Here is a 13103-nt window from a genome sequence, read left to right on the forward strand (position 1 = left end):
GATAGCCTTCCCTATTTACCTTCCCCTTCGCGGAGATTACGGTCGTGCCAGCTTGCTGAGTGGCTACCATCACCCCCACTATTACAGTCGCTGTAAAGAGGGTAACGTCTGCCGTTTGTTCCTCGGCTTGTGTGTGTGTGTGTCGGTTGCTGGGGGGACGTCCCCTGCCTGTTTTTTGGCCGAACAACGGACCTCAACGTCAGGCTAAGCTAACGAGCAGCACGAACAACGGACCTCAACGTCAGGCTAAGCTAACGAGCAGCACGGGTGGTGGTGGTGGTGGTGGATTTCTGTATTTCTCGGCCCTCGGACAACTAAATCACGTCTCAGGAGTATGTTTTTGGGACAATGACAAGCACGGCGAGCTGGGCTAATGGAGAGGGGAGGCATGTCGGTGGATCAGTGTCGGTTAAACGGTCGGTGTAAGCGAGGCTAGTCGGTTAGCTGAATCGATCAAGGAAGTTGACTAGCCACCGTGCTAACTTGGCGACAAATGTATTACTGAAGCGAGGCTGAAACGTCTGAGTTATTAATAGATGTTCATATAACAGGCAGGTGGTGTGTTTTTCTTTTTTTAATTTGAAAGTCTTGACTTGTCGTGGTCTTTCTTTCTTTTCTTTTCTTTTTTTAATCGCTAACGTGAGCTAGTCAACGTTAGCCGGGAAGTGGGGGGACCTTGTTGTAAACAAAGGGTCCCGATCTCCACCGGTCCACAGCGACCTTTACTCCTCGACTTATCGTTGACTGAATGATTCACGGACACCGTTGCCTTTTTATGTAACCGACTCTCCCAGAGATGGATTTAAAGACGGCGGTTTTTAACGCAGCCAGGGACGGGAAGCTCCGTCTCCTTCAGAAACTATTGGAGAACAAAGATGGACACGAGGTGACCAAGTTGATGGGCGAGAAGACGAACGGGGCCACCCCGCTCTTGATGGCCTCCCGGTACGGCCACCTGGACCTGGTGGAGTATTTGCTGGAGTGCTGCAGCGCTCCGGTTGAGGTCGGTGGCTCGGTGAACTTTGACGGGGAGACCATCGAGGGAGCCCCCCCGCTTTGGGCCGCCTCGGCGGCGGGTCACCTGAAAGTAGTCCAGTCCTTACTGGGCCACGGAGCTTCTGTCAACAGCACGACCCTGACCAACTCAACGCCCCTGAGGGCGGCCTGCTTTGACGGTCACCTGGACATTGTGAAATACCTGGTGGAGCACAAAGCTGACCTGGAGGTGGCCAACAGACACGGCCACACGTGTCTCATGATTTCCTGCTACAAGGGACACAAGGATATAGCGCAGTACCTGCTGGAGAAAGGTGCAGATGTCAACAGGAAGAGTGTAAAAGGTGAGACACCCATACCCATGATCTAGGACTCTGAGATAAGACACCACAGATAGATTTTTAAATGGGATAAGTAACCACACAAGACGAGATCTAAATCCACACTTTTGGTATAACCAGTAGAGAACAATGATATGAGATAATAACAAAAGCATGTGGAGGTTTCCATTTGAAATGACTCAACAGAATAACATTCACGTCTGGTATCACAGTGGAAAAGCTGTGACGGTAACTATTTGGACTGAATCTGTGGGTGTGTCTGAGCTACTTTTTATTTTCTCCCTTAGATGGTATTTCATGAATGGAAACACAAGTTTTTGTGTTTTTTAGGGTAGACCACGGTATCCCCTGAAAAGAAAGTCATTGAAGTACTACGACTGTAGATGGGAAATGTGTATTGTTCCTTTTTCTTAATGGAGCATTCATGTTTCTCATAGTGGATTTTGAACATGACCGCTTTTATGGTAGGAAAGAAATCCGAAAAATGTCCTTTCAACCGTCTCCCAAATCATCCCACTCTTAAAAATATGACCGCATACACAGCTTCTGCGTTAATCCCTATGCTCAAACACGTCAAATTTACAAGTTGTCCGCCTCCTACACTTCAATAGGACAGAACCATGCTGTTGTAGCTCATCTTTAGCTCGCCCCGTTGAACCTACCACTGACTAATTTATGACTAACGCTTCTCTCCTGAGCAGTAGAGGTGCTCTATTGTGTACAAACCGATGCATGTACTCAAAAACAAGCCCGACAGGGTCGTGAGTGATGATTGAGGAATAGCCTAGTAAGTGCTTTCACTTCAGACTGTCGCATTTCCCAGAACAGCTGAACCGACACGGAGGAGTAACTGTGTAATGTTCCAATATGAAGTGGTGCATTTCCCAAAACGATAGACACCATGTTGATGGAGTGAGGTAAGTTGGGGGGGAAATAAATTAACCGGGTGCCACAGTCGCAGCAGGCTGACCTGTTTCAAAAGCTGTCGCCAGCGCTCACCTATTGGTGATGCGCCCTCCTCATTTGCCCTCAAGGTAGCCTAAATTCAGTTCGGAGTCACATAATGAGTATTCAGACTAATCCCTGGCTCTGGAAAGTTTCTGGATTAACTTGTTTTGTTAGTGGAAGTGAATTTATTCATCCAGACAAGCAAAGCTCAACAACACCTTTCCTACACCACAAAACAACACTGACGTTGAACACATCCCCCCACCAGTAAAAGGTATCAACTGGTGGCAGATGGTTTTAAGGAAGACCTGGAAGATTGCGCCGAATTTACGGCAACATGAAGTTAAAATGTTATAATTCTTCGAAGCAGACTGTGTTTAATATCTGAAAAACATTCAATGTTGACCAGGTTTGACTTGCCAGTCTCTAATACGAGAGGAAAAGCTGCAGTGCTGCTGCCCACCAGTTTTCTTTGTCAAGAGTAAGATGGAAAAAATAATCTGATCTGTTTAGTTTTGGCAGAATTTGCTAAACTAAAGTATGAATAATATTTAATCCCCGACTAATCCTTATTGGTCTCATCTGCTTGAATATGGATAAGCCTCAGTGCACTAACAGCAGCCAGGCTAGAGGTGAGTGAAAGCATTGAAATGATAGGCTGGTAAGGATGGACTTGACTTGTGATGTGTGTCATTGATTTGATTCAAAGACGTGTGTGTTTTTCTCTTAAAGCGTTACATGCTTTCCAGAATAATCCATGATGAACTCTGGGAGGAACCAGCTGTGGAAACATATTTAAACATTTATTTTACAACGTTTTTGTTGATGATTCATCCTGATTTCCACGGCACACTGGCCTCTTTTTTTTTTTTTGAAAGAGGTTTTCAGGACAAGGATAGGCAGCACATGCTTAGGCTCGGTAGTATTCTATCTCCAGATGTTTGTATTCATGTAACAAATGCTATATAACAGCAAAGTGTTACTCTTGCTTCATGTATAAAACTCAGGAATCTAGCATTTAGAGTTGGCGTATTCAGTAAGATTCAGCGTTAACTTGAAGAAATGCAGTGACAGTGACCGCAATTATAGAAACTGCACGTTTTATTGAGAAGTTATGAGAACGTGAATATATGTTTAGATCAAAATGCGGTCTGTTATGTGTTGATGGCTGTTTTTAGAGTACTAAAGTGCGTGTGACACAGCCACAAAGAGAAAGAAAACCACTCACAGACTTCCAAAACATAAAAACACTACACATGCAGGCTTACTGCAGCTGAGTTGACATCCCAACATGTGAACATGTTGTACCCATTATACTGGAACTAGAGGCAGCATGACCTGCTATTTTCTATCTGGGTGAGTGGTGTTGAGAATTACATTACACACTGCGAGCATGACGGGGTCACACCTGAATGCGTAATCATTGGATGGAATGGGCATGTAACAAAAGACTCGAGGGTAGCATCCACAATAATCATCTGGTATCAGCTGTTCTGCAGCCATTTTGAATATATAACGTGAAGGACAGTGTGCAGCTGACTTCTAGCTCTGCTGTGACTCTATGTAGGAACAATAAGAAGGTACAAAATCTAATAATATTCTAGTTAATAATTGCCAGTTAGTAGCATTAAAAGCATTTCTGCTTCATCAAAAAAATGTTATAATGCAACCTTTAATTACATGTATCTGCAGGAAGGTCACTATAACTGATCAACTGTTGAGTTCTTGTATTAACTTTAAAGTAAATATTAAGTCCTCATCAAAATATATATAACATACATTGTTGCATTGCAGGAACAACTTCATTCCAACTAAGTTTCTGTGTGAGGTCTCTGTCCCCAATGAATATACATGACCGTAGCTTGTTGTAAGACACGTGTGCCCACCCCCCTCTCCGTTCACAGGCAACACGGCACTTCATGACTGTGCAGAGTCGGGCAGTCTGGAGATCATGCGGATGTTACTGCAGTACGGCGCATCCATGGAGCAGGACGGCTACGGCATGACTCCCCTCCTCTCCGCCAGCGTCACAGGCCACACTAACATCGTAGATGACCTGACAATGCACCAGCAGGTCGGGTTTTCTGTCACTTTACAATGCAGAGCTTGTCCACATAGATGCGTGTGGTGCTACAGCTATAATGTTTTGTATCAATTGAATATTTATCAAGGAGAGAAATCTGAAAAATGTTGTTATTTCCGCTGCAGACGAGCCACACGGAACGTATTGATGCCCTGGAGCTCTTGGGAGCCACGTTTGTTGACAAGAAAAGAGATCTGCTGGGAGCTTTAAAATACTGGAAGAGAGCCATGGACCTCAGGTACCTGGACAGTAACAACATCACCCATAAACCTGAACCCAAGCAGCTGATCATGGCATACGACTACGCCAGGGAGGTGAGTACGAGTCTGTCTTTCCACCTGTCTTCATATTTGAGCCACAGAGTGTATTATACTGGATTTTTTATTGATCAGAGAAACTACCGCAGAGGGTACAGTGTCAGGTTTTAAAGCTAGCTCTCCATTGCGTGGAAACCCTAAACTGCACCCAGCAATTGTTTTGACCTTGTAATCCTCTACCCAGGTAACAAACAACGAAGAGCTGGACGGGCTGATTTCTGACCCGGATGAGATGCGCATGCAGGCACTGCTCATCCGCGAGAGAATCCTCGGCCCTCAACATCCAGACACGTCTTACTACATCCGTTACCGAGGTGCCGTCTACGCGGACTCTGGGAACTTTGAGCGCTGTATCAATCTGTGGAAGTATGCTTTGGACATGCAGCAGAGCAACCTGGACCCCCTCAGCCCCATGACGGCCTCTAGCCTGCTGTCATTCGCTGAGTTATTCTCCTTCATGCTGCAGGACCGCGCCAAGGGGCTCCTGGGGACATCGGTGTCATTTGAGGACTTGATGGGGATCCTTTCCAAGAGCGTGTTAGAGATTGAGCGGGCAGTTAAACAAAATGGGCCGATGCCTCCGGACCCTGCCCAGCTCAGCAAGGCCCTGTCAATCATCCTGCACCTCATTTGTCTTTTAGAGAAGGTGCCGTGTACCGCAGAGCAGGACCACTTCAAGAAGGAAACTATCTATAGGTGAGCTTGTGTGTATATTACCTGTATTGGCAATAAGTTGTTCTTCACTGAGGAGATTCAGTAATCTTGTTGTGACAGTGATCACAACAGTTATTTGACCTCATTTCTGTAAATGTATTTTTGTTCATGCCCTGCTTTAGCAATTTTACATCCCCATTTTCCAGCAAATAAGGGTGTCAGTAGAACTAAACAAATCTTCCCACCTCTGCCACAAGTCTTTTTTTTTTTCTTTTACATTTGATCAATGAATCATGTAGATAAAGCTGGCTTCTGTCTCATAGTCCTGTATTTCCATAGTGCTGTTACCAGGATGTTGACGTCTTTCCACATCTTCACAGATTCCTGAAGCTCCAGCCGTGCGGTAAGAACGGCTACAGTCCACTACACTTAGCAGTCGATCGCAACACCACGTGTGTGGGGCGCTATCCCGTCTGCAAGTTCCCCTCCCTCACAGTCGCTTCTATCCTTCTCGAGTGTGGGGCAGACGTCAACAGCCGCGATGAAGATGACAACAGGTCTGTTTGTTTTTACGTTTCAGCTCTCATCATCTGTTCTTTCAGTCTACTGGTTTCACTTTGGTACAAAGAAATGACCTATTTGGGGTTAGAACAATAATTTTTATTTCTTCTGTGTATAAACTAAGCAGATAAATCAGACTAGACCAATGACAACATGTTTCGTAGTGTAGTCTTGTGTTAAATCTTTCATCTTTTTCAATCCACCAGTCCGCTTCACATCGCCGCATCCAATGGTCACCCGGACATCATGAACCTGCTGATTTCATGCGGGACTCACTTTGACAGCACCAACGCCTTCCAGCAAACGGCATGCGACCTCCTGGACGAGAAGGAGCTGTCCAGGAATGTCATCCAACCCATAAACCACACCACGCTGCAGTGCCTAGCCGCCAGGGCCATCATCAAGCACAGCCTCGACTACCGGGGAAACATCCCTGAGAAACTAGAGGCCTTCGTCTTGCTCCACAGATAATGACCGTGAAGGGTGTGGATGGTGGGGAACGGACGGATGAAAAGAGAAGGTGATTACATCAAGTGGACTGGACAGACTTGAGGAGCACTAAAGTTCAACACCTGACCCACGAGGTGTTGGAGGAGCGGAAAGACACGATCTTTGTGGGTTAGGTTTGCAAATCCAAACTATTTGGAGAGCGTGAACTTGGAAGATTCATGTGAACAAAAAATGTCCAGGAAAAACTGAAAAAATGATCGGAGTAAATGGAGGAATGAGTTACCATTTTCTTCCTTTTGTTTCTTCTTTCGTGGAGCCACAGCCCGACCTGTGGGGATGTATTAGCAGTGGATTGCAACATGGACAAACTGTTGTATCTCTGGATGAAGTGAGCAAGGGGTTTACATATTTTTGCTTTAGGAAAAAAAAAGTTTTTTTTTTTGCATATTCCACTATGCTATTTATTGAATGAAACTTGAGAGATTTTTCTCCATGCTGGCTCCAACCCAGCCTCAACTTTGCCTGCTTCTCTCTTCTCAAAGCAAGGATTGAGGCATTTCTACATATGCTGGGACTTCAGGTTATTTTTTTTTCTTTGTCCCATCACTGTTGCCAACAGTCATGGACCCTTCCTCAGTCATCATTAGGTTACTTTTTTTTTTTTTTGTACTTTTTACATTTAGTTATTGTCACGCACATCTAGATATCTGCCAATTGGTGCGGATTCTAGACTAATTTGTCGTTCCCACTTTTAGTGTATAACAAAGCTTTACGAGAAAGGGTTTAATGTCTGCGAACACCATAAGTGCTTTATTCTTCCTATGCACAGGCTAGGCTGTTTGGAAAGAGAGACTGTTGTATTCTGTGCCGGCACTCGTCTGTGCAATATCTCTCATTGAGTTTTTGTGTTTACCTCATTGCTGCCGTTTCCCTTCAGCGTCCCCTTTTTACTTCAGTCAAAGAAGAAGAGGGGAGGTTGAGGGGTGGGGGGGTGGGATGCAAAATCATTGTACTGATTGTTGTAAGAGAGGTGAATGAATCTGAGTGACTGTCAATGTTCGTTTGTGCAAGAGCGTGTGAGTGCCACACAGTTTGTTTCTTGTGTTTGAGTGTTTTTTGTTTTTTCTCTCTTTTTTTTTTTTTTTTAGGTTTTTTTTTTTTTTGTTGTTGTTGTTTTTTTTAGCTTACACAAATCGAGGACAAGAGTTTGGCGTAGTGGCACTCATGGAGATTCCATAATGCACATGACTGCCACTAAAAAACCGCAGCAGCCAAACTAAACTGTCTACAACCGCCGGAGTGTGCGGGCTTGTGCACAGAAGTGACCTCTTTAAACGTTCACACATGGCCGACCTTTAAATACCTTCGTTATTTTTAATGATCACTATCAAAAGGCAAAATCTTTAGTAAGTTACCAACATTGTCTCGCTGTGCATGTGCATCAGCAGCAGCAGCAGCAGCATATCAGCCAACCAATCACTGCAGAAAACCTTTTCATGAGGACTCCAAACTAGACCACAGCGAGGGTAGTTCTGCTCATTACGTACAACCGTCATCTAATTGTACGAGAACTGAAGACACAAATGAGTAGGAGGACGCCTCGACGTACAGAATAGTAAAGCTTGTGAATTATCTTGTTTGCACATTAGCTTTAGATGTGTGGGTTGAAGAGAAAAAAAAGGGCTTTTCATAATTCATAGGATTTCATATTGCAGTCTGTTAAACCTGACAGTTGAAAACCAGACATAGAACATGTATGAGGACTCCCAGGGCAACTTGATTTGAATCTGCACTTTACTACAGCGGAGTTTAAGATTTGATATGGCATTAATCAAGTTCATGTCTTAATAACCAGTTTGACAATAAACCCATGTTGCACTTGTCTCCTTGTCCAAATGTCGTTTATTTCCTTATTCTGTCCGTCTTGTGGGGCTTTTTCAGATGTTTCAGTTTCTATGGGATGATTTTAGCATTGCTTAGGTTCCTACTTATCAGTTTGGTAATTTCATATTATCTAATTAAACTACATCTATCCTTCTGATCAGGAAAATGCTATTTCACCAAGACAGTCTGCTTTGAATCTGAGCTGAAATTGATAGAACAGAAAAATTATCTTTTCCCTCAGGACATCAGTGTGTGCGCCAAGCACTCTAAAGGATTTATGGGAATGCACACCGAGTTACACACTACAAAAATGAATGGCCAACATAGTGTGGTAAATGGAGAATTTAAGTTGAAATCTCAAGTCACAGCTAGGCAAAGAATTCAAATCATTAGTTTTGCTGCATCTCTCCCTGTTAACTATTTGCATTTTACTATGGAGTTCATTTTATTTCCACATTGAGTTCACACTCCTGCCACTTTTACTGCAGAGTCTCTATGTGGTGGACTAACTCCAGATACTTGAGCTGCAAGCGGGTATACACAGGACCTCTCTGGACTGGAATGTGTCCAGAGAAACTTTTGACATTGCAACAGGGTTTGCTCATGTTCATGTGCATCCAATCACTTCAGAGAACTGCCCTAAATAAAAACATGCACCTCAATAACTGTTTCTATCTGTTGCAATCGCTGAAATGATATTCATATGTTCTTACTACATCACTACAGAAGATAAAGATAAAGTCTATTCAAAGCCTAATATATAAATGGTTATTCCTCTGTGCCATAAAGCTGTATTTCTGTCCAGAAGTTTATTAAACATCACTATTTACTCATGTAAACAGTGCTAAAAACTACAGAGCTCAGCTGTTATGGGAAAGCAGTGGGCCTTTTTAAAAAATGAAGCTATATTTGTGATCTATCTTTAAAGATTAAATTTTCCAGTAGCAGCTGGTTTTAGGGCTGAAGCTCAGTAAATATTTACAGATGCACTCACATCGTCTGTTTTTAGTTAGTAACGTGGCATCAAGGCCTGTCGGTCCAACAAAGTAATGTTGAAATATCTCCACAACTATTTGACGGATTGTGATGATGTGACATTCACAATCCCCAGAGGATGAACCTTTGGTGATCCTCTGACTTTTCCTCTCAACACTTCTGGCTTTAACTTAAATGTCTTGACAGCTTATTGGATAGATTACTATGAAATTAGACACAATAATATTCATGGTGCCAGGGGGATAAGCCTTCATGAGCTTTACAAAATTGTGTAGACATTAATGATCCCTGGACAGTGACTTCCCATTATCAGATCCAATGGCTTTTCCTCTAGTGCCACAATGAGGTTAATATTTCATCACAACTTATCCAGATCCTAGCGTCGTTCAGCTGCCTGCTCTGTTTTTTCCTCTGTCTACTTTATCCTCATGTCATTACAGATGCAGCCGCTTCCTCCTGACCTGCAGTAACCCCCTTTCCCACATTTCCTTCACCCGATCTTTCTCGCCCAGTTAACCACCTGTTAGCGTTACCTTTTTTCCATACCACCGTCACTACCTCAGTCCTTATATAATGTAACATTTCCCCATAAATACTACCTCAGTCCTTATATAATGTAACATTTCCCCATAAATACTATGCAATTAACATATTATTGGTCTCATATAAAGCACAGTAGTAAGGATAAATTTGGATGCAGCCAGTGTCTGAGTGTTGGTGTACTGGAAGGATTGCCTTTGAATTTAGTACACACATTCCTGTTCCCCTCAGGATGAACTGTAAAAACTTACGGGGATCTCATAACTTTTAATTAGCACCATTTCATGCGTTGAGCACTTTCGTTTATGACCAAATAACTGCCAATCTAATAACAATGTCATTGGTGATCATAATTGTTAAAGCTTCTTAATAAAGGAGTCAAGTACAGTCTTGATTATACGTTTATGACATTATATAGAAGTCACAATGGGAATTCATCTTAGTTATCAACAACGAATTCAAACACAAAGATGAAAGAAGATGATTTTGTCTGTCCCTCCACTGTCACAGTGAGGATCTCACCACCTGTTTCCTTCACATGTACAGCAGCAGCAGCAGTCAGTCCCAGAATGTCACACCTATCCTGAATGTTCCCTGGTGACTCACTGCCGGGATCTCGAGCGACGTGAAGTGTGGGAATTTTTTAATGAGTCATGATCACTGTAGGAATGTGCACTAGGCAGACGAGGTAGAACAGAGCAGGTTTGGGTAGTTATTTTTTTTACCAAGTCAGTGTCAAAGCAGTCTATATATCGTGATCTATAAACAACCTCCGGGGACTGAAATACACAGCCATTTGAAAGCATGCTGCGTATCGTCAGTCTTACATAACAGAAACAGGACTACAGCTTGTTTTCGGCTCGCTGAGAGCTCAGCGAACCTGCAAAAAAAAAAGAAAGAAAAGAAAAAGTTGGAAAGGTGCAGACAGTGTGTTTGGAAGTTCATGTGGTTTCCCGGCACTGAGGAGTGTCACTGACCTGCGCTGTTTTGCTTTATCATAACCACACTCAGAATGACCTGCTGAAAATAGCACAGGTATTATTATGAGATGAAAGAGGACACTCGGTTATTTATTTTTACCTAGGGTGAAGAGAAAATCAATCTTACACCCACATCTCAGCAACAAACTATTATCTCTGTTGGGTTAAGCTCAGATTCCCTCCAGTGGGAATTTTAATGTCTCTCATTGACAGTAATTGTGAAGTATATAGTGTGGGTGTTTCTGGGTCTCAGTGCCTGGAACAAGTCCAACCTTGTCACAGCACAGTGTAGATCATGTGAGCGTTCAGGTGGCCTAGCCCCACTTATAGTAGCGCAGGAGGTTAACAGTGCCATCAGCCCTGCGTCGTATTAGATGCTGACATAATGAGGGAGAGATTAAAAGAGGTGCTGAGCCAGAGAGAAAGAAAAAGCAGAAACAAGCTCTGTGCGGCACAAGGACGTATAAAATGTATGTATAAAAACCAGAAAAGCGTGAGCTAGAAAAATCACTTGTCTGCTCAGCAGTGAGGGGGTTTAGTGAGTCAGAGGGTTGCCTGTGAAGTCCCAGCCATGAAGCTGGCGAGAATATATCTTGCTGAGCTGTCTGTGAGCGAGACACAGACTCCTTAAAGACTCCAAAAAGAAAAAGAGAGAGTCATTCTTTGTGGATGTTAAACAGAGGCAGGACGTTTAAACCTCATGTGGTGCAAACAGGACAGTCTAAGACTATGTCAGGATAATCTATCCACCTGACAGGTGTGTGGCATATGCAGATGCATTTTCAGGTTCAACGGAAGATAAATATGAGACTTGAACGGTCGAAGTTGAAGAAATAACTTTAACACAGTGGTTCTTAACCTTGTTGGAGGTACCGAACCCCACCAGTTTCATATGCTCATTCACCGAACCCTTCTTTAGTAAAAAATAAAATATGATTTTTTTACTGGTGCACAAAATGAACCGTGCATTAACATCACCAACAAAACAACAAATAACAAAACCAACACAGTGCATGAACTCACAACAACTTACCTCAGTGTGACTTCTGCTGTTGCCTTTGAGAGACCAGTTCAGATATGCGTGGCTTCACCTTGGCAAGTGCCAGTCTCATGTCATTTTCACAGCAGAGTCTGTTCCTTTTCTTAGTTTTTATGTCCAGCATCCTCGAAAACGATTGCTCACAAAGATATGTTGTAACAAATGGTATAAAAAATTCCAGGGCGGAGGCTCCACCGAACCCCTGAGACCGACTCACCGAACCCCTAGGGTTCGATCGAACCCAGGTTAAGAACCACTGACTTAACACATCATAACTTTTACTAATTTTATAAAAACTGATTCTATACATGATTTTGGACGATGGGCGATAAAGCGTTATTCAAGAGACTCGAGCTGTAATGGTTAAATGGAAAATGGACTGTACTTACAGTATATACCACCTTACTAGTCTTCTGACCACTCAAAACGATTTTATCTCATTCACACACCATTCATACACTAATGGCATTGGCTCATCGGCTTTAGAAGCTAAACATTCACACACCAATGGCGCAGTCTGGATAAGGGTTCAGTATCTTGCCCAAGGACACTTCAACATCCAGACTCCAATCAGACCACCTATCATCTGATTAGTAGATGACCTGCTCTACCTCCTGAGCCACAGCCGTCCGGTTAAACACAATGCACCACCCCACCCCCACCCGGATCCCAAATAAGTGTCTTTTAGCTGAGTTTCATAACAGTTTAATCATGAGATGTCTGAGAGGCGGTTAGACCTCTCTGGGGGACTAATTGACCCCAATCATAAGTGTAGTGTGTAGGATAACATTCAGTACATTCCTTTGTCTGTGAATGCCTTTTTGGCAAAGAAATGGATTATACGTGTCTGTGCATGGACCGTATAAAACAAAGCGTGAAATATTTCTTTATCTGAAAACTTTATGCTCATTTTAGGTGACATGTCACCTTCATCATCACCTACAACAGGTTTTGTGGTGAAGAGTTACCACGTCAATATTTGGGTTTGAATAGGGTCAGACAAAGACACGGGTGAAATGTATGAGTGCGCAATCTAAACCCGAATCTCCAGTATGAAAACACATTTGACATAGTCCTCACTCACTGTTATGGCTTATTTTCGTGGCCTTTTGGCAGTGCTGTTAGCTCAGCCTACTTTTGTCCTGTCTATATTTAGGGCTGAATAATGCCCTGTTGGAAAGCTGTCCTACATTAAGCATGCTCCTCCATCTCTGAATACCTGCAGGTGAACTTGCCTCAGACACCAGACACCTTTCTTTTCCCCATACCTCTGCCTGTCTCCATGTGGCACTCAATCTATTTCAGCTCAGTGAG

At 43.3% G+C, this 13103-nt stretch overlaps 1 protein-coding gene across 1 annotated transcript; it reads left to right on the forward strand.

The window, feature by feature from the left end:
• Nucleotides 1-250: 250 nt before the first annotated feature.
• Nucleotides 251-8233, forward strand: fem1c (fem-1 homolog c). The gene is made up of 6 exons (XM_010748495.3): nucleotides 251-1340; nucleotides 4190-4359; nucleotides 4494-4682; nucleotides 4870-5381; nucleotides 5720-5896; nucleotides 6107-8233. The coding sequence occupies exons 1-6, from the start codon at nucleotides 797-799 to the stop codon at nucleotides 6369-6371; spliced, it is 1857 nt and encodes a 618-aa protein (XP_010746797.1). The 5' UTR covers nucleotides 251-796; the 3' UTR covers nucleotides 6372-8233.
• The last annotated feature ends 4870 nt before the right edge of the window (nucleotides 8234-13103 follow it).

This window comes from Larimichthys crocea, chromosome III (assembly GCF_000972845.2).
Source record: "Larimichthys crocea isolate SSNF chromosome III, L_crocea_2.0, whole genome shotgun sequence".
Classification (NCBI taxonomy): Eukaryota; Metazoa; Chordata; class Actinopteri; family Sciaenidae; genus Larimichthys; species Larimichthys crocea.

Bases quoted from the DNA above. Each gene is read 5' to 3' on its own strand.
- fem1c (XM_010748495.3), top strand. From the start codon at position 797: ATGGATTTAAAGACGGCGGTTTTTAACGCAGCCAGGGACGGGAAGCTC. The intron at 4,360-4,493 runs GTCGGGTTTTCT...TTTCCGCTGCAG, and splicing joins ACCTGACAATGCACCAGCAG to ACGAGCCACACGGAACGTAT. The intron at 4,683-4,869 runs GTGAGTACGAGT...TCCTCTACCCAG, and splicing joins CATACGACTACGCCAGGGAG to GTAACAAACAACGAAGAGCT.